The sequence below is a fragment of the Lissotriton helveticus genome, chromosome 5_1 (genome assembly GCF_964261635.1).
Source record: "Lissotriton helveticus chromosome 5_1, aLisHel1.1, whole genome shotgun sequence".
Lineage (NCBI taxonomy): Eukaryota > Metazoa > Chordata > Amphibia > Caudata > Salamandridae > Lissotriton > Lissotriton helveticus.
Genome location: NC_136065.1, coordinates 84,020,485 through 84,048,239, shown reverse-complemented (window position 1 = coordinate 84,048,239; position 27,755 = coordinate 84,020,485). Strand labels below are relative to the sequence as shown.

The following is a 27,755-nucleotide window of genomic DNA, read 5'->3' as shown; positions in this document are numbered from 1 at the left end:
TCAGTTCACGGCCGCCATGTTCTCCCACCTATCCCATGTATTGTTGTTGTTTCCTCCCCGACAAGGAGAGTGGCGGTCCAGTACTTCAGCTTGTAGGGAGATGTCTGGAGTCAGTGATAAGGGGGGCAGCCAGAGGTATTCCTTCTTCCTGTATCAACACAGGCTTTGCCGGTGGCTCCACCTGTGAGTGGAAAGGTCTCATCCAATTGAGTCTTCCCCCTGAACTAGAATGGAATTCGACAGCCCTATTAGAGAAATGCCATTGGTACTTTGCTGTTTTGTTCCCTGGACAGGATCCTTGCCGTCCAAGCCTGAAAGTTGAGGCTTAAAGCCGTTATCATTGGAGTTAAAAGTATGGTACACCTCAACTATCACTTGCCTAACCTTGCTCTTTGTCAGGACAGTGTTTGGCTCTATTACACATAGGCAGTGGCCCATTGGAATTAAGAACCAGTCACTCAGGAACTTTATCCAGCTCAGACTGCAAAATCTCTAACTCATTCTGACTTTTCAATGAGCTGAACACCTGAATTTGGCTTCTCTCCATGGCTCAGAAGCTCCTTTTCGCCCAGTCCTCCCACTGGAAGGCAGGTTTTTTAGTTTTAATTTCTGCGGCGGTAACAGACTTTAGAGATATCTTCGGAGTTTTGGGTGTTATTTCCAAGAAATAGGTGAAAATGTACGTAGCGGGCTTTGTAATCCACTTGCCTCTTTGCGATGTGTAAGTAAAACAGCTACTGGATTATTTTAAAAAATTCATTTTGTCTGCATTTTCCCCTGTACTATTTGGCTGGTAGTTGGAACCTCTGGTATAATTGAAGTAAATCCCCTTCTTGTTCTGTTGTAGCCTCTGCTTGCGTGGGTTTCATTTTTGTTTAAAGTCAACTGATTGGAACACTTTTGTCTACGCCGAGCAGTTATTGGCGCCCCTCCTGTTTTTCCTCATCCCTTAGTGGGACTATCAACCACGCTACACTGAGTATCTAAATTGATGGAGTAAATATAATAGCCGTCATGTGGTGAGTACCTTCATGGGTTTTCACTTTATGCGCTGTCAGGGGTTTAAAGATTGGACTGCGCACCCCACGTACTCACACGATGGTTACTTGAACGCGCAAAGTCACACACAAGTCTTTGCCACAGCCAGGCTATTAGTGGGAGTTTTTTTTCCTGGGCCACTGGTGTGTTGGACGGTCAGCTACAGGTGCGGACCTCCGAAGGAGCAACCCGCACCGGTCTTGTGCCGGCCTCTTCCGTGCCTATCGGAAATTACCCCAGCACTGGCCTTACCTGCAACCAGTGGCGTAATGAAAGTTGAGGGGGCCCCCATGCAAGGTACATGGTGAGGCCCCGTTCTGGATTTAATCTGGAGCTCTCAGGCCTGAGTACTGTGCTGAGGGAGTCCCCTGCAGCCCGGGGTCCCCCCTGCACCGTGGGGGCTGCGGGGGCCTGCGTTATACCACTGCCTGCAACCACCCGCCTCCTGGGTTCTTGAGTATAATCCCCAGCTCTAGTTGCTTCCAGTGTCACTAACTTCTCTTTGCTCGTGTCCTCGCCGGTTCACAAGCCGCACTCCTTGACTTAGCCTGAATATCCCAGCTGCAAAGGGGCAAATGCAGAATGGAGCGAGCCTGAGCGTGGCAAATGTCCCACGCAGGGCCACGCTACCGCCACTACGGCCCACAACGGAGTCTTGATGCCGGAGCCCTGCTGCTGAAAACTCACTGCCAAGGGATTGCTGGGACCCCACAGGCAACTTCCTCTTCGGAGGGGAGCCGTGGAGATGCCAGCGCAGGCTGGTACAAGCTCTGAGCTCTAGCAATGCTCCAAGGCCGGAGTAAGGGCTGGAGCCTCGCAGTGCCTCACAGGAGCTGACCCTCTCCGATCCGCTCCAAGGATTGTGGTGCATTCTCGCATCACTCGTGTCAATTCCGTGTCCCTAGTGATCGAATCGCTAGTAACACTCCAGATAGCTCTGTCACTCATTACCATCTAAAACAGTGCACTGACTAGCATTGTATACCTTCTAGTAGCTCCTCTACTGTGCACCATACCTTTGGAGTAGCTCTTTTACTCTGTGCCATATAACGCAGTGTACTGAGTAGTACAGTACACTTCTTGTATCTCTGTCACTCTTTGCCATCTAATGCAGAGTACTGACTAGTACAGTATACATTCTTGTAGCACTCTTACTCTGTACCATCCAAAGCAGTGTACTGACTTGTACTGTATACGTTGGAGTAGCTCTGTAACTCTGTGTCATCTAATGCAGTGTACTGACTAGTACTATATGACTTCTAGTAGGCTTGTCACGCTGTACCATCTAATGCAGTGTAATGACTAGTACTGTATACCTTGGAGTAGCTCTGTCACTATGTGTCATCTACTGAAGTGTACTGGCTCTTGCATTTACCTTGGAGTAGCTCTGTTACTCTGTCCCATATTAAGCAGTGTACAGAGTAGTACTGTATACCTTGGAGTACTTCTCTCACTCTGTGCCATCAAAACAATGTCCTGACTAGGACTGTACACTATCTAGTATCTTTCTTGCTCTGTACCATCTAATATAGAGTAATAATTTGTATAGTATGCCTTGTAGTGACTCTGTTAATCTGTACGATCTATTGCAATATACTTACCTCTACAGTTTACCTTAGAGTAGCTCTGTTATTGTGTACCATCTAATACAGTCTACTGACTAGTACAACATGCCTTGGAGTAGCTGTGTCACTCTGTACTATCTAATGCAGTTTTACTGACTGGTACAGTATACACTGGAGTAGCCTTCTCTCTTTGTACCATATAATGCAGAGTACTGAGCAGTAATGTGTACCTTGGAGTAGCTTTGTCACTCTGTGCTATCTAATGCAGTGTACTGATTAGTACTTCATACCTTATAGTAGCTCTCTTGCTCTGTACCATGTAATATACAGTACTGACTAGTACAGTATGCCTTGGAGTAGCTCTGTTACTCTGTAACATCTAAAGTAGTGTACAGACGTGTACAGTATGTCATGGAGTGGCTCTGTAACATTCAATACAGTGTACTAACTAGTGCAGTACACCTCCTGGTAGATCTTTCGCTCTGTACTACCTAATACAGTGCACAAACGAGTACGATTTACCTTCTATAAGCTCTCTTACTCCATATTATCCAAGACACTGTACTGGCTAGTACTGTAGATCTTCTAGTAGCGCTCTTACTCTGCACCATCTAATGCAGTGTATTGACTAGTATGGTGTACCTTCTAATAGCTCTGTCACGTTGTGCCATTTAATGCAGTGTCCTGACTAGTACAACACACTCGTAGTAGCTCTGTTGCTCTGAATCTTCTAATGCAGTGTACTGACTAGTCCAGTGTACCTTAGAGGGTCTCTGTTACTCTGTAACATCTAATACAGTGCAATGACTAGTACAGTACCCTTTCTTGTAGCTCTCTTGCTGTGTACCATGTAATGCAGTGTACTGACTAGTACACTATACAATCAATCATTCAGGGATTTGTAAAACGCACTACTCACCCGTTAGGGTCTCAAGGGGCTGGGTATGAGCAGCTCCGTTAGGGTCATTCGAAGAGCCAGGTCTTGAGGTCCTTCCTGAATTGGTGTTGTGTCGGGCTCCGGCGGAGGTGAAGGGGGAGTTTGTTTCAGGTCTTGGCTGCGAGGTAGGAGAAGGATCTTCCACCTGGTCTGGTCCTGTAGAAGCGTGGGATGGCGGCAGGGGCGAGATTGGCTCAACGGAGGTTTCTCTTTGGGGCGTGGAAGGAGAAACGGTTGTTGAGGTATTGTGGTCCGATGTTGTAGAGGGCCTTGTACATGTGCGTGAGCAGCTTGAAAGTTATCCTTATTGTGATGGGGAACCGGTGTAGATCATGGAGGGGTTGGGTGATGTGGTTGTGCCTGGGGATGTCAAGGATTAGCCTGGCTCCGGCGTTCTGGATGGTCTGGAGCTTGCGTTGCCATAGTCTAGTCTGCAGGTGATGAGGGCGTGTGCGACCGTTTTTCTGGATTCTGAGGGGATCCGTTTGAATGTTTTGCAGAGTATGCAGAGGGTGTTGAAACAGGCTGAGGAGGCGGCATTGTTATGGCGAATCATTGTGAGCGATGAATCCAGTATGATGCCAAGGTTACGTGGATGGTCTGTGGGGTGGGTGGGTTTCCAATGGCAGGGGGCCACCAAGTGTCAGCCAATTTCATTGGGTGGAGCAGAGCAGAAGATGAGAACTTCTGATTACTCTGAGTTGAGTTTCAGGCAGCTGTTCTTCATCCAGGTTGTGACGGCTTTCATCCCATCTTGGAAGGGTTGGCTGCCCAACTCATCCAGGGAAAGTGAGCACCCCCACCCACAGGCAGCGACATGTGTCCGACATGTAAAGCAAAGCCAACCGGTGCCCCCGTCCAGAGCCAGGGGGCACTGCCCCGACCCGTCCCCGCCAATGCAGCACCCCCCACCAGGACAATGACTGCCCCCACCCGAAGCCACGAAGAGACCCCCTTCCCAGCAAGTACAGCTGCCAACGAGAAGCGATGAAAGGCAAAACCCTTCTCCAGCCCTGGCAACTACACCCCACCCCTTCAGAACCAGTGACCGGTAACAACCCGCCCCACCCAGAGAACTCATGGGGGCACCCAGAAGCACTGACAGGAACAAGCCCTCCGCATTCCTACACACAGGACTACTGCCCCCTCCCCCACAAGCAAGTACTGCTAATAGCGCCCCTGAAAAGTAGCACCCTCCCCCCCGGCAACTACTACGCCCACGCGATACCAGGTAAGGAGACCCCCCACACACACACGCCCCAGAAAGTACCACTGCCAATTGTTCCACTGAAAGATAACACCGCACAGCCTGGCAACTACTGGCCCCACCCGAAGACCGTGAACGGTCCCCCCACCCCTCCCAGACAACTACTGCCCCACCCAGAACCAGAGCACTGTGACAACCTCCCCAACCAAGATTCGGTGAAGTGTGACACCCCCCTCCCCAACCGCCCCCGAGAACGAGCGAACTGTAACCGCCAGCAGCCGCCAGCGCACAGATGCAGCGCAAGGAGACCCCCACCTGCACACCGCCCAGACATGTGGAATGTAGGCAACTGGTGCCCACAACCAGGCACTGAACGTGCCAACACTGCGACCCACCCCCTGCACCAACTGGATGCTAGCACCAAGACTACACACATTATCCCTGTCTACCAGCGGCGGACAGACAAACCGTTGGATCCCCCACATAGAGCAATGAACAGGGCGTCCTCCTCAGTACTTGCAAGGAGGATACCAGACAACCCGAAGATGACCCAGGTAGGCAGGTTTCTAATCTTTCTTAAATTCCTTTCGAGTGCAGTCAGTCTTTCGGCGTGTGATGCTCAGAGGAAGTTCACGAGGAGGCAATTCCAACATGGCTGCCCGGAGCTTCAGCTCCGTGGAAACCCCGCGCACAACATCCTAGCGCAGCCCTCCAAGCCCCACTAAATTATCTGTAAGGGACAATCAGCAGCATCTGCTGCGGGGGCCGCCGATAATACTTCCAGCGGCTGCTCTGCTGTGATATCGCCCCTGGCAATAACACCTCAAGATGGCGGCTGAGGTGAAATGGAGGTAGAAGTGGGGGGGGGGGCGGGGGTGAAATGGACCCCCGTTATGAGGTAACAATGCAGGGGCCCCGACATCAGGAGCGGGCACCCTGCTGCCCTTTCATCTTCCCCGGCGGGTGCCCGCAGCTGTTTCAGCCCGTGATCGCCGGATCTGCAGCCTCCATCCGCCTGTGTGGCCCGACCACAGTGTGTGGATGGAGGCCTGTGGCCACAGCGGACGGGCGGGACAGGTTAAACGACTGGGAGAGGATTTTAATTACAGCGCTCACCCCCTACCATGACGGAGCCGCTACCGCCCCCCTGGGAGAGCCAAGATAGCATGAAAGCTGGGAGGAGACCTGGGGATTTGTTTTAACACCCCTCCAGCTAATGACACAGGTGGACTGTGGTGCCTAATACAGGAGTGTGGGAGCATTTAGACCAGGGATCATGTGTGTGCAGCAGTGGTGAAAGGAGGTGCAAATACTGAAGATGCTCCTCCTTTTGACTGTCTGGCTCCTTTTCCCCTCTTGTTCTGCCTCCGTTGGGTCGGCTCCCTGGTTTTCTTTGGACTTGGCTTCATAACTTTTGGACTGGAACTCGTGTGCGCCCTGCCATTTTGGGATCCTCTCCTATTGTCGCTCTTGTCCTGGGTGCATCTTGCCATGTTGAGATGGTTTCCATCGATGCCCATGACCCGAGTCCACATTTTGTGGATTCTTGTCCTTTCCTTTGGTCCCTTGGATTCCATCCTGCTGACCTTCAGACATTTCACTTACGCTGGACTGCCTTATCTCTTTCTCTCCCTCAGGTCCCTCTCTCTCCTCTCACCAATCTCAGCCTCCAACTCTTTCTCCCCCACATACTGCTCTCTACCCCTTTTTATTTTTATTTTATTGTATTTTTTTTATTTTTATTTCTCTTTTCACTCTGTAAGTATGTGATATATACTTGTCCAAGCCGAATCGCTGGTAAAATGGAATCCTGAGCAAATCTACTATTTGTATATATGTGCATATAGAGATAACTCTAACCACTAGTATATGTAGTAGACCTTTGTACTCACTACCATTCCTATGTGATTCTTAGAGTTTATCCATTTGTATCTCTTCCCTGTGTGACTTTACAACTTGTACATTTGCAATTTGTTTTCCTGTTTGTATCTTTTATGTAACTCATTTATTCGCTAGTCCTTATGTATTGCAACTGGTTCTTTTGTAAAGCGCTCTGACACCTTTGGGAATGTACGCGCTAAAGAAAATCGTATTAAATAAATACATAAATAAATAAATAAATAAAATGATAGGATCGCCCCTAACCTGGCCACTCCAAACCTGCCTACATCCTGTCCTCGCCAGCTGCCCACAGCGTCCATACTATAAAGCAGGTGATCGTGTCCATAGGGGCTGTACAATAAGCGGACAGGGCGGCAACTGAAAACACTCCTTTCCATTGGGAAGCCAGCGTTTACCCTAAACGCTGACGCTACCCAATGAAAAGGAGGGGCGGGGCTTACAGAATCCCTTTTCTTACAATATCTCTCACAGGCTGTGGCAGCAGCTTCGCTGCTCCGCCCACGCCTCTGCGAGACCTAAAAAGGGACAACCTATGTTCAACGAAGATAACAACCATCTTGATCTGATCAATAATCTGACACTTCCCTTCATTTCTTAGTCCAACCATCCACAGCAACAAGATGCAAATACTCAACCTACCTCTCCTCCCAAAGATTCATACTGAGCCTGATCTCTCAGCCATAAAATTTGCCCCCGGCAAATCCCACATGGAACTCTAAACTTGTGCGCTACGGTCCCAACTCATGGTCCATAAAGTACCCAGAAAATCCGACTACTAATGCTCAAAAGAACCTAAAGCACAGTACCTGAAAACAGCATCCAGAAACACTTATAGTAGACAACTACAACACCGCCACTAATGGCAACACGAAAACTAACTTCATATTTTACACAAATCACCCAACTTAGTGGAAAAACATCTTCCTTCTTCACTTTCAAGTCACCAAATCAGTTAATATCCCCTATGGAGAGAATCTCCACAACAGACACCCCTACCTTTAACCCCTTCGGGGCTGATGACGAGCTGGGCTCGTCATGGCGTAGCCTCCTCGCACGCTCATGACGAGCCCAGCTCGTCATGAGCCCCACCCTCGGGGGAAGCGCCAGCGCTCCCCCCGAGTCAGCCCGATTTTTTTAGTTTCTGCGGGGATGGCAGGGGAAGACCTTCCCCTGCCTCCCCCCGCCCTCCCCGCCCGCGTCATCAATGACGTCAGCGCGCGAGGCGCGCTGACGTCACCGGAGGCTCCATTTGTTTACCGACGCGCAGGGAAGCCATTTGCTTCCTGCGCGTCGGATGGTAAACAGGTTAGTTTTGCGGCTGGGGCGGGGGAGATTTCAGTATTGGTTCTAAGGAGGGAAAGGAAAGGCTTTTCCTTTCCCTCGGTGGCATTTAGAGGTTTCCTGCTGCACGATCGTGCGATCGTGCAGCAGGAATGTTAGGGATTTTGTTGTTTTTTTTCATGGATGATCAATTTCGTAGTTCGGGGAGCGGCCCCTTGGGGAAGGGTCGCTCCCCTTGTTGGGGGAACATCATCTATGAAGTCTTCTCTTTGCTGCAATGTTGTTGAAAGGCCGTTTTTTCTACAAAAATGCCGATGGGGGTCATTTATAAAGTAAAATAATAGTGCTCATTGTAATGAAGGATGCAAGTGCCTCTGTCCTTCATTACTTATACTGATGTGTGTTTCTGAAGTGGCTAAAAAACACACCTGTGCTGCCTAGGCAAAGCTCACTAGTGTTTTTGGCCTGATGAATGTTTTTTTTTGTGTGCTGCTTTTCAAACACATGCTTTGTCTCCAGTGACCATGTGTGTGTTACTATGCCATGTGCGAAGGGGTCCCTTGAGTGAGCTGTCCATCATAGTGGGAAGCTCACAAATGTTTTTGGGCTGTTGATTGTTACCTGAATTTGTGCTGCAACTCTAGCGCCATCTTTGTCTCCATTGACCATGGGTGCGTTACTATGCAACTGCACAAATGTGCGCAGGGGTCCCTTGAGTGGGCTGTCCATCATAGTGGGAAGCTCACAAATTTTTTTGTGTTGATGATTGTTTTCCTGAGTTTGTGCCGCAACTCGAGCGCCATCTTTGTCTCCAGTGTCCATGTGTGCGTTACTATGCAATTGCACAGATGTGCGCAGGGGTCCCTTGTGTGAGCTGTCCATCATAGTGTTTGGGGTATGCACGAAACATGTCGACGATAGGAGTTGATAGGTACATCTGGACACATTACGTTTAGGGCAGCCTATCTTTGCACCCCGTTTATTACCACCTAGAGGCAAGAATAAAGTTTATTGTAAACCTACTGGGCAGGTATTTCACACATCACATAGTCCACTCCTCAAATACACATGCACCACACATAGTCTAATAAAGTGCTCCTACGTAACTTTCGCAAGTCGCAGCACGCCCCAGCCCGTAGAGGACTGGGATGGCCCCAATGATGAAGCATGTCACCGTGGGGCAACCCTGGTGAGTGAGGGGACACCTAAAAGAGGAGCATTTCTCCCCTTTTTTGTACACAATACCATATTTTCACAATCGACCCCAGTGTGTGTTGGTTGTTATCTGAATAAACTAGCAAGGCTCTTAGGTATCTGGAAGCAGAGACCATTTGTTCATCATAGTGGGAAGTTCACAAATGTTTTTGGGCTGATGATTGCTTTCCTGAGTTTGTGCTGCAACTCGAGCCCCATCTTTGTCTCCAGTGTCCATGTGTGCGTTACTATGCAATTGCACAGATGTGCGCAGGGGTCCCTTGTGTGAGCTGTGAATCATAGTGGGAAGGTCACAAATGTTTTTGGGCTGATGAATGTTTTCCTGAATTTGTGCTGCAACTCGAGCGCTTGCTTTGTCTCCAGTGTCCGTGTGTGTTACTATGCCATCGCACCAATGTGTGCACAGGTCCCTTGAGTGAGCTGTCCATCATAGTGGGTAAATTTAGGAAAGATGGTGCACTCCGCTAGTTGGTGGGCGTTGCCAAACGGGGATCTTCTGTGTGAGTTCACATGCCTCTTATGTGTATAAATGGTCAGAGACTGTTGAGAGCAGCAGATGGGGAGAAAGAAGCTCCTGGTTATGGGAACTGTTTTAGGATTGCGCTTGTGAAAATCAAGGATGCAAGTGCCTCTGTCCAGCATCGCAGTGAACCACAGTAATTCTGTTGTCCCCCTCCCCATGAGAATCCCTGATGATGTCAGCGCGCACAGCACGCGCCAACATCTTCAGGGATTCCCAGGCGGTCGGGAAGCCATTTGCTTCCTGCGCCTGGAGGTGTTAGGTTGGTTTTGAGATATTTGGGGGGGTTTGCAAAGAGGCATCAGGGGAGAGGTAAGTGATTTTCCTCTCTTCTGATGTCTCTTTGCAGGGCATTTCTGGCTCACGGTCGCGCACAGCATTGCGATTGTGCGGTGGAAATGCCCCCACTAGCACCAGGGATTTTATTTTAGATTGTAGGAAGTGACCCATTGTGCAAGGGTCGCTTTCAGGTGGGTCGGATTTTAAATTTAGATTTTCTGGCCTCCCCCCCCGGTGGGCAAATCAACCCGTACTTTTGTCCGTTTTGCCCTTTTTGATGGCCCATCTGTGTGGATGTGATTTTGGGGGTAAATTTGTGTATTTTTTATTCATTTGTTATGTTGTTTGTGAAATGTAGTATTAAATTATTTTTTTTCTTCTTTGTTTTTGATCCAGGCTTTTGCTGTTTGTATTGGTGTAGGTTGTGGTTCGGTTCATGCTGGTTTTGCAGCTTGTGTAGTTGCATGTGCTTGGTAAGTAAATGTTTTTTGTACTATTTTTCCTAGATAAATGTGTTGTTATGAACAGTGAAGTTATTGCTGTGTGTGTGGCTTTGTGTTTCTTGATTTTTTAACTTTTTATTTTGTATTGCTGCTTGATGTGTACTTTGTCTAATCTATACTTTTTTTTTTCTTTCCAGTGGGATTTCCTTTCTTTTTGCTGTGTTTCAGCAGAGTAGGTGCTGGTGAGTCTTCTTATATTTGGTTAGATTTGAATTGTTTTTGAGTGTATTGATTTTTGTGTGAAGACTCTACCTTGTTTACTTCTTCCTTTGCACAGTGTAGGTTGTTGTTCACTTGTGTGTGTAGTCTTCTTGATTTGTAAGGATAATGGCTGCTCGCAGGATTACTGCTAAGCAGGTTGTTAGTTTGCTTTTTGAGTCTTCCTCTGACCATGGTCCAGACACTGACTCCGATTCGGAGCATGAATTAGGTGCAGAAGATTCAGGCAGTGAGTTTTCTCTTCGCATGGTATCATCGGATGATGATTCTTCTTCTAGTGCTGATGAAGTGCCTGTGGTAGAGAGGGACATTGATGTGCCGGTAGAGAGGCAAGAGCCATGTGAGCGGCAGCCTAGGTCCTCTAGGTTTCCCTTTTTTTCACGTCAGGAACAGGCAAGTGTGGTAAAGGCTGCGCCCAAAAGGTTTCACATTGCTGTGGTGCGCCAAAGGTTATCTGGTGCTGCTAGTCTTCCTGTTGTAGAGCAGCATGAGGCATCTGGTGCTGCTAGTCTTTCTGTTGTTGTTGAGCAGCAAGTGGCATCTGGGGATGCGAGTTCTTCTGTTGATGTTGAGATGCAAGAGGCAGCTGGGGATGTGAGTTCTCCTGTTGGTGAAGAGATGCAAAATGTATCTGGGGATGCTAGTATTCCTGTTGGTGTAGTGAGGCAAGAGGCATCTGGGGATGCTAGTGTTCCCGTTGATGTAGTGCAGCAAGAGGCATCTGGCCTGCAGGCTAGGGTGGCTTCTTCTCCTCATGTTAGTGATGACGTCTGGGTTGCCCCTGGCATGGTGCAGCCGGAATTGCCAGACTTCACTGGTGTTCCAGGGTGTAGAGTGGATACTGACAATTTTTTGCCAATTCAATATTTTCAGTTGTTTTTTGACGATGAGTTTTTGCAGGAGATTGTGGAGCAAACTAATTTGTATGCAGAGCAGTATTTGAGGGACCACAGTGCCAGCCTTAAGCCCCATTCCAGAGCTACCCATTGGTCTCCCACATATGTTGAAGAGATGAAGAAGTTTTTGGGATTAACTTTTTTGATGGGCTTGCTAAGGAAGCCATCAATGTCTTCTTATTGGTCCACTAGTCCCTTGATGGCAACATCTATATTTCCAGCAGTTATGACTCGTGATCGATATATGCTTCTTCTTCGCATGATGCATTTTGTTGATAATGATTTAGCGTTGCCACGCGATCACCCTGATTGTGACCGTCTTTTTAAGATTCGGCCTGTCCTTGATCACTTTGTTGATCGTTTTCCTGAGATGTTTGCACCTGGAAGAGAAATAGCTGTGGACGAGTCTTTGGTATTGTTCAAGGGCCGCTTGGTTTTTAGGCAATACATTCCTAGTAAGAGGGCACGCTATGGCATCAAACTGTATATGCTGTGTGACAGTGAGACTGGATATGTTTATAATTTCAGGGTGTACACCGGTAAGGATTCCAGCATTAACACTTCTGCTTGTCCGTCCACTTTTGGAGTGACTGAGAAAATTGTGTGGGAACTAGGTAGACGATTATTTAACAAAGGCCACCATTTATATGTAGATAACTTCTACACTAGTGTGCGTTTGTTCAAGGAGTTGGCCAAAGTGGGCACTGTTGCATGTGGCACGATGCGCAGAAACCGGAAAGGTTTTCCAATAGAACTTGTTTGCAAAAGGCTTGTGCGGGGACAGTCTACTGCATTGCGATGTGGGAAGCTTCTAGCTGTGAAGTTTTCAGACAGGAGAGATGTTTACATGCTGACTACTATCCATGACGAAAGCACTGAAGCTCTGCCAGTTCGGGGTGAGACTGCTGAAGTGCGTAAACCTGTGTGCATTTTAGACTATAATAGGCACATGGGTGGTGTTGACAGAGTAGATCAGAGGTTGGAACCTTATGCTGCTCTTCGAAAGGCTTACGTTTGGTACAAGAAGTTGGCTATCCATCTTTTCCACTTGGCATCCTTTAATGCTTTTGTTGTTTTCCAGAAATCTTGTCCTGAGTCAAAGATGCCTTTTGTTAAGTTTCAGTAGACTATAATAGGCAGCCTTGTACTAGTGGAACAGGCAAGTGTGCCAAGATTTGGAGTGGTGGAGGAAGTGGCTAGACTGAAAGATCGCCACTTTCCAGAATACATTCCTCCCACAACTGCAAAAGACAATCCCACTAAAAGATGTAGAGTCTGTTGGCGAAGAGAAGTGCGGAGGGAGTCTCGTATGCACTGTCCTGACTGTCCTTCAAATCCTGGATTGTGTGTGCCAGCTTGTTTTAAATCGTACCACACACAAAAGAAGTTTTGGGAGTTTCATTGAGCTTGTAAGTGTACTGTCTGGTCTGTTTTCTGTAATATTTTTTTGTTTGCTTTTAGGTTTCCATTAGTGCAAAGCATTTAGGTTTTGAATTTGTGTTAGCAGATTTGTAGGTTTCTACATTTGATTTGCGGTATTTCTTTAAAAAATTCTAATTTCGATGGTGGTGTGTGCAGGCTTGTGCTTGGATTGTTGGTGTGCGTGGACTGGCGCTTGGCTGGTGGTGTGCGTGGTCTGGTGCTTGGCTGGCATAGTGCATGGATTGGAGTTGTGCTGGGGGGGTGCGTGGATTTTTGCTTGGCTGGCGGAGTGTATGGTTAGGTGCTTGGCTGGCGGTGTGAGTGGAGTGGTGCTTGGCTGGCGGTGTGTGTGGAGTGGTGCTTGGCTGGCGGCGTGTGTGGAGTGGTGCTTGGATGGTGTTGTGTTTGTGGAGTGGCGCTTGGCTGGTGGTGTGCGTGGAGTGATGCTTGGCTGGTGGTGTGTGTGGAGTGGTAGTTGGCTGTCGGTGTGCGCTGAGTGGTGTTTGGCTGGCAGTGTGCATGGTCTGGTGCTTGGATGGTGGTGTGGGTGGACTGGCGCTCGGCAGGCGGTGTGTGAGTAGTTACTTTCTGTTGGTCAATACACACACTGCTAGTTGAGTGACACTCCACACAGTCCATCATTTTGTGTAGTTGCAGTGTCAGAAATGTGGGCGTGTGAAAGTGATGGGCCCTTGAATGGCGCTGTTTGCTGGTGTGAGTGTTGAAATGTGATGGGTCCGCGGCTGGCGGTGTGAATGTTTTGTATGTGTCACGCGTACGAAAGGTGTATGAATGGCCTGTAAAGAGGTTGGTGCCTTGACGTGGCTTTACAGCTCACGAGCTGCGAGTCAGTGGTTCAGTTTATCATACTTTCAATTATACGCAGTGTATTTCATTTTTGATGAAATTACTTGCGTATCCAATTGTATGTACTGAATCATCACTCACCCTCGTGCCAAATCCAACCAGTATGTGTGTGTGCTTGCGGATTAGATGGGTGTGCAGTAATAATTGTTTTTTTTCTCTTTCTGCAGTAGGGTGTACCTTGCCCCTTATTGTGATTGTTGTTATGTGTTGCTTTTCCATTCGGATGGTGTCAATGGTCTGGTTTGTATCAGGTATGAAAGGTGCGTGAATGGCCTGTAAAACGGTTGGTGCCTTGTCGTGGCTTTACAGCTCACGAGTTGCGAGTCACTGGTTCAGTTTTTATGCATTTATTTATTGACAGAGTATTTCATTTTTTTGAAATATCTTGTTAATAAAATTTTATGTACTGAACCATCACTCGCCCTCGTGCCAAATCCAACCTGTATGTGTGTGTCTTTGAGGAATAGATAGCCGTGCTTGAATGTTTGACTTTTGAGTAACTCTGTTAGGGTGTGGTATCCTTTTACTCGGGAGAACAAGGGGAGCGCAGGGTGGTAGGACTTTTTTGCCGGCACGGCGATCCCACGCCAAAATGTTTGGAAAATTGCTATTTTTACCTATTTTTAAGGTTTGCAAGGAGTTCTGGGTAGGAAAACATTGGTGGACCCACACATGCCATACCTCCCTGGACTCTCCCGGGTGTCTAGTTTTCAGAACTGTTTGGGTTTGCTACTTTCCAAAGAATACCACCCACCCCGGCCCAAAAACTCAGGTGCCTCCCCCCAAAAAAATCAAAGTTATATTGCTTCAGGGTATTTTATATTCACCACTGTTAGATTTGGACCTTTTCCTGTTGCAGGCACTATGGCTACCCACGCAAGTGAGGTACCGTTTTTATCGGGAGACCTGGGGGAATGCTGGGTGGGAGGTAATTTGTGTGAGCCCAGTGATGCCACGCTTTCCCAGACTACAACGTGTGAAAAAATTGATTTTTTTCTGCTAAAATTGAGGTTTGCAAGTGATTCTGGGTAAAGGAACGTTGGCGGATCCACGCAAGCCATACCTCCTTGGAAGCGCCCGGGTGTGTACTTTTCAGAAATGTGTGGGTTTGGTAGGTTTCCATAGATGGCGGTCTCGCACGGGGCCAGAAACCCAGGTAACCCCTAAGTCCACCAGCTTTTGCAAGAGGGGTTACCTGGGTTTTTGGCCCCGTGCGAGACAGCCATCTAGGGAAACCTACCAATCCCACACATTTCTGAAAAGTAGACAACCGGGGGCTTCCAAGGAGGTATGGCTTGCGTGGATCCTCCAACGTTCCTTTACCCAGAATCCCTTGCAAACCTCATTTTTTGCATGGAAAAAAATCAGTTTTTTCACACGTTGTAGTGTGGGAAAGCGTGGCATCACTGGGCACACACAAATTACCTCCCACCCAGCGTTCCCCAAGGTCTCCCGATAAAAATGGTACCTCACTTGCGTGGGTAGGCATAGCGGCTGCTTTATGAAAAGGCCCAATTCATACTGTGGAGACCAAAACATTACCTTTAGCCAAATAATCTTATTTTTTGAGGGGGTCACCTGAGCTTTTGGCCCGGGGCTTGGCAGGCATCTTTGGAAACTACCAAACCCAAACAGTTCTGAGAACTAGACACCCGGGGGAGTCCAGGGTGGTATGGCATGCGTGGGTCCCCCAATGTTTTCCTACCCAGAAACCCCTGCAAACCTGAAATTTTGGTCAAAAAACCCACTTTTCCATACTTTTTTGGGTGGGATCTCGCTGCCGGAACAAATGTCATACCACCCAGTGTTTCCCTTGTTCTCCCGAGTAAAATGATACCTCACTTGTGTGGGTGGGCCAAAGGCATGTGACTTAGGCTGGGGTGCTTAATTTGTAAAACGTAAATATGAGTAAAAACTACTTTTTTCAAAATTCATTTTTGGCGTATTCTGCTTTGGGGCACCCACACAAGTGAGGTATCCTTTTACTCGGGAGAACAAGGGGAACGCAGGGTGGTATGACTTTTTTGCCGGCCCGGCGATCCCACGCCAAAAAGTTTGGAAAAGTGCAATTTTTACCTAATTTTAAGGTTTGCAGAGAGTTCTGGGTAGGAAAACATTGGGGGACCCATGCATGACATACCTCCCTGGACTCCCCCGGGTGTCTAGTTTTCAGAACTGTTTGGGTTTGCTACTTTGCAAAGAATACCACCGAGCCCCGGGCCACAAACTCAGATGCCCCCCCCCCCAAAATCAAGGTAGTTTTGCAATAAGGTAATGTAAATTCACCACCGTACGATTTGAACCGTTTCCTGTTGCAGCCACTATGTCTACCCCCGCAAGTGAGGTACCATTTTTTTCGGGAGACCTGGGGGCACGCTGGGTGGGTGGAAATTTGTTGATCCACGCAGATTCCAGAACTTTCCACCACAGAAATGTGAGGAAAATGTGTTTTTTTGGTCAAATTTTTATGTTTTCAAGGGATTCTGGGTAACAAAACCTGGGGGTAGGCAGGCGAGTCACCCCATCCTGAATTCCCCTGGGTGTCTAGTTTTCAAAAATGTATAGGTTTGCTAGGTTTCCCTAGGTGCTGGCAGAGCTACGGCGCAAAAACAAAAGGTAGTCTTTTTGTCCGAATCGTGCTAAATTTCACTGGGAAATTGAGGTGCGACCATGCTGCGTTTTGCGCTGTTTCATGTCGCAGCCACTATGCCTACCCACGCAAGTGAGGTACCATTTTTTTTGGGAGACCTGGGGGCACGCTGGGTGGGTGGAAATTTGTTGATCCACGCAGATTCCAGAACTTTCCACCACAGAAATGTGAGGAAAATGTGTTTTTTTGGTCAAATTTTTATGTTTGCAAGGGATTCTGGGTAACAAAACCTGGGGGTGGGCAGGCGAATCACCCCATCCTGAATTGCCCTGGGTGTCTAGTTTTCAAAAATGTATAGGTTTGCTAGGTTTCCCTAGGTGCTGGCAGAGCTACGGCGCAAAAACAAAAGGTAGTCTTTTTGTCCGAATCGTCCTAAATTTCACTGGGAAATTGAGGTGCGACCATGCTGCGTTTTGCGCTGTTTCATGTCGCAGCCACTATGCCTACCCACGCAAGTGAGGTACCATTTTTTTCGGGAGACCTGGGGGCACGCTGGGTGGGTGGAAATTTGTTGATCCACGCAGATTCCAGAACTTTCCACCACAGAAATGTGAGGAAAATGTGTTTTTTTGGTCAAATTTTTATGTTTGCAAGGGATTCTGGGTAACAAAACCTGGGGGTGGGCAGGCGAGTCACCCCATCCTGAATTGCCCTGGGTGTCTAGTTTTCAAAAATGTATAGGTTTGCTAGGTTTCCCTAGGTGCTGGCAGAGCTACGGCGCAAAAACAAAAGGTAGTCTTTTTGTCCAAATCGTGCTAAATTTCACTGGGAAATTGAGGTGCGACCATGCTGCGTTTTGCGCTGTTTCATGTCGCAGCCACTATGCCTACCCACGCAAGTGAGGTACCATTTTTTTTGGGAGACCTGGGGGCACGCTGGGTGGGTGGAAATTTGTTGATCCACGCAGATTCCAGAACTTTCCACCACAGAAATGTGAGGAAAATGTGTTTTTTTGGTCAAATGTTTGTTTTCAAGGGATTCTGGGTAACAAAACCTGGGGGTGGGCAGGCGAGTCACCCCATCCTGAATTTCCCTGGGTGTCTAGTTTTCAAAAATGTATAGGTTTGCTAGGTTTCCCTAGGTGCTGGCAGAGCTACGGCGCAAAAACAAAAGGTAGTCTTTTTGTCCAAATCGTGCTAAATTTCACTGGGAAATTGAGGTGCGACCATGCTGCGTTTTGCGCTGTTTCATGTCGCAGCCACTATGCCTACCCACGCAAGTGAGGTACCATTTTTTTCGGGAGACCTGGGGGCACGCTGGGTGGGTGGAAATTTGTTGATCCACGCAGATTCCAGAACTTTCCACCACAGAAATGTGAGGAAAATGTGGTTTTTTTGGTCAAATTTTTATGTTTTCAAGGGATTCTGGGTAACAAAACCTGGGGGTAGGCAGGCGAGTTACCCCATCCTGAATTCCCCTGGGTGTCTAGTTTTCAAAAATGTATAGGTTTGCCTAGGTGCTGGCAGAGCTACGGCGCAAAAACAAAAGGTAGTCTTTTTGTCCGAATCGTGCTAAATTTCACTGGGAAATTGAGGTGCGACCATGCTGCGTTTTGCGCTGTTTCATGTCGCAGCCACTATGCCTACCCACGCAAGTGAGGTACCATTTTTTTCGGGAGACCTGGGGGCACGCTGGGTGGGTGGAAATTTGTTGATCCACGCAGATTCCAGAACTTTCCACCACAGAAATGTGAGGAAAATGTGTTTTTTTGGTCAAATTTTTATGTTTTCAAGGGATTCTGGGTAACAAAACCTGGGGGTAGGCAGGCGAGTTACCCCATCCTGAATTCCCCTGGGTGTCTAGTTTTCAAAAATGTATAGGTTTGCTAGGTTTCCCTAGGTGCTGGCAGAGCTACGGCGCAAAAACAAAAGGTAGTCTTTTTGTCCGAATCGTGCTAAATTTCACTGGGAAATTGAGGTGCGACCATGCTGCGTTTTGCGCTGTTTCATGTCGCAGCCACTATGCCTACCCACGCAAGTGAGGTACCATTTTTTTCGGGAGACCTGGGGGCACGCTGGGTGGGTGGAAATTTGTTGATCCACGCAGATTCCAGAACTTTCCACCACAGAAATGTGAGGAAAATGTGTTTTTTTTGGTCAAATTTTTATGTTTTCAAGGGATTCTGGGTAACAAAACCTGGGGGTAGGCAGGCGAGTTACCCCATCCTGAATTCCCCTGGGTGTCTAGTTTTCAAAAATGTATAGGTTTGCTAGGTTTCCCTAGGTGCTGGCAGAGCTACGGCGCAAAAACAAAAGGTAGTCTTTTTGTCCGAATCGTGCTAAATTTCACTGGGAAATTGAGGTGCGACCATGCTGCGTTTTGCGCTGTTTCATGTCGCAGCCACTATGCCTACCCACGCAAGTGAGGTACCATTTTTTTCGGGAGACCTGGGGGCACGCTGGGTGGGTGGAAATTTGTTGATCCACGCAGATTCCAGAACTTTCCACCACAGAAATGTGAGGAAAATGTGTTTTTTTGGTCAAATTTTTATGTTTTCAAGGGATTCTGGGTAACAAAACCTGGGGGTAGGCAGGCGAGTTACCCCATCCTGAATTCCCCTGGGTGTCTAGTTTTCAAAAATGTATAGGTTTGCTAGGTTTCCCTAGGTGCTGGCAGAGCTACGGCGCAAAAACAAAAGGTAGTCTTTTTGTCCGAATCGTGCTAAATTTCACTGGGAAATTGAGGTGCGACCATGCTGCGTTTTGCGCTGTTTCATGTCGCAGCCACTATGCCTACCCACGCAAGTGAGGTACCATTTTTTACGGGAGACCTGGGGCCACGCTGGGTGAGTGGAAATTTGTTGATTCACGCAGATTCCAGAACTTTCCACCACAGAAATGTGAGGAAAATGTGTTTTTTTGGTCAAATTGTTATGTTTTCAAGGGATTCTGGGTAACAAAACCTGGGGGTAGGCAGGCGAGTCACCCCATCCTGAATTCCCCTGGGTGTCTAGTTTTCAAAAATGTATAGGTTTGCTAGGTTTCCCTAGGTGCTGGCAGAGCTACGGCGCAAAAACAAAAGGTAGTCTTTTTGTCCAAATCGTGCTAAATTTCACTGGGAAATTGAGGTGCGACCATGCTGCGTTTTGCGCTGTTTCATGTCGCAGCCACTATGCCTACCCACGCAAGTGAGGTACCATTTTTTACGGGAGACCTGGGGCCACGCTGGGTGAGTGGAAATTTGTTGATCCACGCAGATTCCAGAACTTTCCACCACAGAAATGTGAGGAAAATGTGTTTTTTTGGTCAAATTTTTATGTTTTCAAGGGATTCTGGGTAACAAAACCTGGGGGTAGGCAGGCGAGTCACCCCATCCTGAATTCCCCTGGGTGTCTAGTTTTCAAAAATGTATAGGTTTGCTAGGTTTCCCTAGGTGCTGGCAGAGCTACGGCGCAAAAACAAAAGGTAGTCTTTTTGTCCGAATCGTGCTAAATTTCACTGGGAAATTGAGGTGCGACCATGCTGCGTTTTGCGCTGTTTCATGTCGCAGCCACTATGCCTACCCACGCAAGTGAGGTACCATTTTTTTCGGGAGACCTGGGGCCACGCTGGGTGAGTGAAAATTTGTTGATCCACGCAGATTCCAGAACTTTCCACCACAGAAATGTGAGGAAAATGTGTTTTTTTAATCAAATTTTTATGTTTTCAAGGGATTCTGGGTAACAAACCCTGGGGGTAGGCAGGCGAGTCACCCCATCCTGAATTTCCCTGGGTGTCTAGTTTTCAAAAATGTATAGGTTTCCTAGGTTTCCCTAGGTGCCGGCAGAGCTAGGGTGCAAAAACTACAGGTAGGCACTTTGCCAAAAAAGGGTCAATTTGTAACTGCTAAATTTAGGTGTGACCACGTTGCATTTTGCGCCGTTTCCTGTCGCAGGCACAAGGCCGACCCACACAAGTGAGGTACCGTTTTTATCGGGACACTTGGGGTAATTCAGATTTGTAAATCAACTGTTATTACCAATTGAGCTTTCATGGATTTCTCCCTTTGAATGAAAGACATTGTGTAAAAAAAAAATCTTTATGAAAAATGACCAATAATTCTCATGCTAGTATGAGTATTCCCAACTTTGAAAATGTGCAATTATATACTGTTTCTGAACTCTATAATTTGTACCCAATTCAGAAATACATAGGTGTCTTTCATACAGATTATTCCATGTATACATTTTCCAAGACAAAGTGCACTATACCCAGTAAATGAAAAAATACCATTGCAAGTTGCTGCTCAGTTTTTGGATCTGGGTTCGTCGGGTTCTTGGTGAAACTACAAGTCCTATATATCCCCACAACCAGGAAGGTCTAACGGATGTAACGGTATATTGCTTTCCAAGAGCTGTCAAAATTAGAAAAAGTTATAGGTGAAAACGTTGAGACAAAAGGCTGTTTTTTTCAACAAAATTTCAAATATTCCAATATCTAACTGTTAGTTTCTATAACGAAACCTTCATGGATTTAGACAAATGACCCCTTTCTGAATTCAGAATTTTGTCTACTTTTCGAAAATGTAAAGCTTTCCAGGATCCATTATTGCTTTCAAACTCATTTCTACCATTAACTGGAAGGAGGTGGAAAGCTCTAAAAATAGCAAAAATAGGCTATGTCCCAGAAAAATGCCAAAACTGAGTGAAAAATTTCGGTTCTCTGACAAAAGTCTGTCATTCCCTGAAAGCTCAGAAAATGGAGATTTCAGCCCCACAAACCCTTTTGTGATACCATTTTCAGGGAAAAACCCAGAGGCTTTCATTTGCAGCCCGTTTTTCCAATTTTTCTGAAAAACACAAAAAAATCACTATATTTTGGTTAATTTCTGGGCCCCCTCCAAGGGAATCCACAAACCCTGGGCGCCTTTAGAATCCACATGATGTTGGAAGAAAAGGACGCAAATTTGGCGTGAATACCTTATGTGGTCAAAAAGTTACAAGGGCCTAAGCGCGCACTACTCCAAAACGCCAAAAAAAGCCTCAGCACAGGAGGGGAAAAGGCCTAGCAGCGAAGGGGTTAAAGGGGAACTCACAATCTCTTTCTTCAGAACAGGAAACATTCTCGTACAGACCACCGACCCCCACCTCACCATTTTTTATCGGTACTTCCCAACATTACTCCTCTCTAACCCACCAATACCATGAAACCCAATATCCCCCCGCACCCTGACAAAAAACCCAGAAACCATCCAATCTCCCGCCCCGGACAACCCACGCTACAACCTATGGACATCCACCATCACTAATTACAATCGCACTATTCCCATCATCACACTCTGCCGTCAAACACCCTCTACAATGGCCTAAACGGCTACCACCAGGTACAGCACACGCTCTGTTATTAAACACCACAAGGTTGAACCGGACCTAGCCAGATGGGACTTTAACGACTACCTGAAGGACCTCCTTCAGGTACCCCTGTCTCGTTCTCAGGAGACCCGACCCTACCCTCGCAAACCATCCCCAACTCCACTACTATCCCCTCTGATTGGAGCTAGCCAGATCATACTCTAACGACTTTTGTTCCATGACTGAACCTACTACAGGCACCCCCCCTCGACCACTGGTGACTCGACTCTACCCTCGCGTACTATCCCCAACTTCACTACTGTCCCTACTCCGCCTGCCCTAACCATCGTCATACCCAACATCACCGTTAATACCTCAGACACTGACCTCCCGCTAGCCACTGCTCACTCCCCCTCCCCGATCCTCCGCCACATGCCCTAACCGCCCCCACTGCTAATCACACCACCAATCCCCCGGACTTACGCCCGTCCGCCCCGGGGCCGTGATCAGCGCCAGCCATATTGCTGTTCGGCCACTGACTACCCGGATCTGCTAGTCTAGATCTCAGCTTTCTAGACTGAGACATGGCGCTTGTACCCCTTCAGCGCGGTGCAATCCTTCTGAGCTTGAAAAGCAGCATTTTAGTTGTGCACATTGCTGGCTCGCACTAGAACCCCCCGCCACTTTGCAAGCCCGAAATCCCAGCCTATCCAGGCGCCCTGTGACCCTCAAAGCTGGTTGGTCAATTGTCGCTCTCTCCCCCGTCACTCAAGTGACAATTGGTTATCACTCTCTACCACGCCTGGGACATCTTGTTTTTAACGGAGACTTGGATTAAAGGCTCCTCTAATCCTGATATTAGCCTTTCAACCCCCCCAGGCTATCGCTTTGTGGGATTAAACCGGGAGGGCACAAAGTCTGGTGGGGGGGGGGGTGCTGTCATTCTGCACTCGCATCTAAAAATAACCATTAGGAAATTCAGTAAGTTAGGCCTTATTGAAGCCATGTATTTTACTATTGCGGATTCCTCCACCAATATCCTTGCGGGCGTTTTGGTGTATAATCCACCTAGTGCCCTACCCGCTTCGCTCTACTCACTCATTGATATGATTGCAGATCTTTCACCCAAGCACCCGCATTTTACGGTTCTGGGAGACTTTAATCTCCATATAGATGAGGCCACATGCACTCGTGCTAATAACTTCCGAGACTCCATGCTTGGTTTGAACCTGATTCCGCTGGTTCAGGGTCCTACACATTTAGCTGGCCACACCCTCGACCTTTTTTTCTGTAATCATCCTGGCTTAATCACTCTCCCTTCCCTACCTCTCACCTGGTCGGATCATTATTTGATTCCACTTGAGCTGACTTTGCCACTTCCATCGTTTTTTTCAGTTCAAGGTCGGGATCACGGGAGAAAATGGTATAAGGTCACTTGTGCGGCCTTAGAACCCATTTTTCCTAATTTAATAGGGCAGCCCTCCTACGATTTGAATGCAGACGTAGCGAAGTTCAACAACTCCCTTTCTTCTGCTATTGATCTTATTACCCCAGTGTTACCATTAGCTTCCTTAAGGTCAAGACCTTCTGCACCTTGGTTTTCTCAGCCATTACATGAGGAAAGGAGCCGATGTAAAAAACTAGAACGTAATTGGAGATTGACGTATGATGCTTCCGCGAAAGCCATGTACAAATTGGCTCTTAAGAATTTCAACAAACTAAAGCGGGTCACCATGAGGGAATTCTTTGTAGGAAAAATTAAGTCTGCCGAAAATTCAGCTAAAACCTTATTTAACATCATTAAGGAATTTTCTAACCCTCCTGCGTTGGCCACCTCGATTGCTCCAAGTCAAACTCTTTGCGACGGTCTCTCTGACTTTTTTCATGATAAGATCATTAACATTTCATCCACCTTTAGGCATGACGGGGCGGTGCTCCTGCCGGACTCTAAAGTCACGCAGGAGGAGACTTTCGTCGCGTTTTAAACAGCTTACCATGGAGTCTGCCTTGACTTTATTAGACCGGTGTAAATCTGGTTCGCCTCTTGACCCGGCCCCAGCACAGGTTCTAAGTAGCCTTGCCTCTCTGGTGATCAGCCCACTTCTTGCTATCTGGAACACTTCTCTTCTCACAGGCCAATTCCCCTCTCTATGGAAGCAGGCTATGCTGATCCCTATTATTAAGAAGACTGATGATGACCCATCATTGTTCAGCAATTATCAACCTATTTCCCTTCTCCCCAAGCGGGCAAAAATTCTCGAGAAAGTGGTACAGGAGCAACTGACCGACTATTTAGAATCTAAACAATTGTTGCACGATTCTCAGTCAGGTTTTAGACCAGGCTTCAGTACTGAGACGGCTCTCTTGAGGTGTCCGAGTCCATTCGAGAGTACCTATCCGCGGCTTTCGATACGGTAACGCATGACATACTATTGGACCGCCTGCGCAACATTGGAATTGGGGGAACTGCATTGGCCTGGGTCAGATCCTTTCTCACTGGTAGATCCCAGCCGGTCTTTCTTCGACCTTTTATATCTGAAGATAAACCTTTGCTCTGCAAAGCAAAAACAGAAATACCAAAAGATAAAGGGCAAAACGGATAAATCACAAAGAGGGAAACAGGCACAGAGAACAGAGCGGAATAGCAGAAGAGCAGAGTGCTCTTCCACTAGACCACCAGGGATGAGGTGCAGGCGGAGTCTGTGGGTGAATGTCGGCCTCGAACACCTGCTTTGCACGGAGCTCGGGCTCAAGGGCAGTCCCTCAATGGTGGAGCTGCACGAGGGAGAGCAGTGATACTGACCAGGAAGGTCAGTGGCCTTGTTCTGTCACTCTGTACCATCTAATGCCATGTACTGACTAGTACTTTACACCTATTGGCTCTCTCACTCTGTACCATCTAATGCAATCTACTGACTGCACTTATACCTTCTTGTAGCTCTTCTACTCTTCACCATCCAATGCAGTGTACTGAGTAGTACTGTATACCATGGTATATCTCTGTTACTCTGTGGCATTTAACGTGGTGTACCTTGCAGTACCTCTGTCACTCTGTGACATCTAATGCAGTGCATGTGTAATGTATACCTTCTAGTACCTCTGTCACTCTGTACCATCTTGTACTGACTTGTACATTAGACTTCAGTACCTCTGTTAATCTGTGCCATCTTATGCAGTGTACTGACTAGCACTGTATACCTTGAAGTAGCTCTTCGACTCTGTGCCATCTAGTGCACTGTACTGGCTAGTACTGAATACCTTGGAGTAGCTCTTTGACTCTGTGCCATCTAGTGCACTGTACTGATTAGTACAGTGTACCTTCCAATAGCTCTGTCAGTCTTTGCCATCTATTGCAGTGTGTGCAGTGTACTGATTATTACAGTACACCTTTGAGTAGATCTGTGGCTCTGTACCATCTGAAGCATTGTACTGACTAGTGCAGTATGCCCTGGAGTGGCTCTGTTTGTCTGTCACATTAAATACAATGTACTGACTAGTACAGTACACCTTCTGGTAGGTCTTTTGCTCTGTACTATCTAATGCAGTGTACGGACTAGTACTGTATGACTTTTAGTAGCTTTGTCACTCTGTGCCATCTAGTCTAGTGTACCGACTAGTACAGTGCCCTATCTGGTGCAGGGTTCTGTGTAGTACAGTGTGTGCAGTGTCTGTGTCTAGTGTTGTGCAGTGTAGCGTGTAGTAGAATGTCCTGTGTAGTGTAGTGTAGTATGCCTCATGTGTGGTAGTGTAGCACGCCTCGTGAGGGATAGTGCAGTATGCCTTATGTGTGGCAGTGTGGTGTAGTATGTGCTGCATGTTGCAGTGTAGTGTGTAGTAGAATGCCCTATGTAGTTCTGTTCGGTGTAGTGTGTGCTCTAGATGAGTGCGTGCTTTAGTGTAGTGAGCAGTTGTGTGTCTTGTGCTTTAGTGTAGTGAGCAGTCTACTGCTGTGAGCTTTAGTGTAGTGAGCAGTGTAGTGCTGCGCGCTTTAGTGTAGTGAGCAGTCTAGTGCTGTGCGTTTTAGTGTAGTGAGCAGTCTAGTGCTTTAGTGTAGTAAGCAGTCTAGTGCTGTGTTTTAGTGTAGTGAGCAGTTGTGTGTCTTGTGCTTTAGTGTAGTGCTGTGTGTTTTAGTGTAGTGAGCAGTCTAGTGCTGTGTGTTTTAGTGTAGTGAGCAGTCTAGTGCCGCTTGCTTTAGTGTAGTGCTGTGTGTTTTAGTGTAGTGAGCGGCCTAGTGCTGTGCGTTTCAGTGTAGTGAGCAGTCTAGTCTTGTGTGTTTTAGTGCAGTGAGCAGTCTAGTGTTGTGCATTTCAGTGTAGTGATTAGCCACTTGCTGCGCTCCTTAGTGTAGTGAGCAGTCTAGTGCCGCGCTCCTTAGTGTAGTGAGCAGTCTAGTGCCACGTGCTTTAGTGTAGTGAGCGGTCTAGTGCCGCGCAGTCTCTAGCGCCGCGTGCTCCTTCCAGATGTGGTGTAAATTAATCATATGTAAAACAGAAGCAGTAATTACAGCCTTTCTTTGTGTCATTAAATCTCTAATTGTGAATCTCTTCTCTGCAGTGATGGTGACTCTGGATCCTGACACGGCTCATCCTCGGCTCCTCCTGTCTGAGGGGGGAAGACGAGTGAGACGGACGGACACAGCACAGCCCCTGCCGGACACCCCCAAGAGATTCACCTCCTACCCCTGTGTGCTGGGGAGCGAGGGGTTCACCTCCGGCAGACATTACTGGGAGGTGCAGCTGCTGCAGGAGGGGGGAGCGTGGGAGGTGGGGGTCGCAGCTGAGTCTGTGAACAGGAAGAGAGACATCACATGGTCACCTGAGGGGGGAGTCTGGGCTGTGTGGGGGTGGAAGGGTCAGTACAAGGCTCTCACCTCCCCTCAGACCCCTCTGACCCCGCGTGAGAAGCCCCTGAAGCTGGGGGTGTATCTGGACTACGAGGGGGGGCGGCTGTCCCTGTACAATGCTGACTCCATGGAGCTTCTCTACTCCTTCCCGCAGGCCCCCTTCACACAGAGGCTCTTCCCGTACTTCCTGCTCTGTGGAGGAGCGGAGCTGAGGCTGGTGTGAGAGCTGCAGGGAGCTTCAGCCCCTCATCCTTCCCTCCCTCCCTCCTACAGGGGAGGAGCGGAGCTGAGGCTGGTGTGAGAGTGACCCCCCCCCCCCCAACTGTCATCCACAGTTCAAAGAATCTTCAAACACCAACATTCCAAAGAATCTTCTTCACAATGACCCTCCCACATGTTGCCATGGCACCCAGAAGCCTCACGTGAAACTGACTGCTTCATATCTCTTTTCCTTGTACAATTTTAAAACAAGGGCAGGAAATGTTTGCCGTGTGAATCAAGCACCAGACATCATGTAACATATGATAAAGTCTCTGTAATATTAAAAAATGTGTTTCTTTCACACCTGGATCTTTGACATTAATCTGCACATTATAGCGCTGCGCTGAGAACTGATTGTTTTTAAACATTACCCTAGGAACCATTCCTGCCCCCCCAACAACTGGGATATTATTAATGACCTCAGACGCAAGACAGTTGTGACGTGAACCCCGTGTGTAACCCAGATTCAGGGCGGCTTTAGAACAGTGCGACCGGTGCAGCTGCACCTGCTCTAACCTGTGAGCGGTGATGTGTGTAGAAATAACTGGCTTTTAAAAGCACCTGCTGCTTCCTTGTGTGTTCAGCAGGTTTTAGGCAACAATAAAAATGTCAAGATAACGCAGGTGATTAATGTTTCTTCTGAAGAGAGATCACAGTTTTGACTCAAAGTAGCACAGAGGGTTAATATGCCTGCTGCAAAGAACGTGTACATGCAGATCACAGAACAGTAATCCTCATTGGTTTGTGTAACATTTCCTATAGACCTATTTACACATTTAAGATTCATTGCTTCTATATAAGGTATGTTTGGTGTAAAGTGCTCTGACACCCACGAGTTGGCATGAGTAGCGCTATAAAAGAAAAGACTTGCATGTGAAGGA

At 47.6% G+C, this 27,755-nt stretch overlaps 1 protein-coding gene across 1 annotated transcript in view; it reads left to right on the top strand.

The window, feature by feature from the left end:
- LOC144754176 (E3 ubiquitin-protein ligase TRIM39-like) overlaps positions 1-26,926 on the top strand; it is a 121,788-nt gene extending 94,862 nt beyond the window's left edge. The window contains exon 6 of the mRNA XM_078641758.1: positions 26,325-26,926. Within this exon, the coding sequence (XP_078497884.1) occupies positions 26,325-26,836 (512 nt within the window). The 3' untranslated portion in view covers positions 26,837-26,926. The remainder of the gene's footprint in view (positions 1-26,324) is intronic.
- Positions 26,927-27,755: the final 829 nt, after the last annotated feature.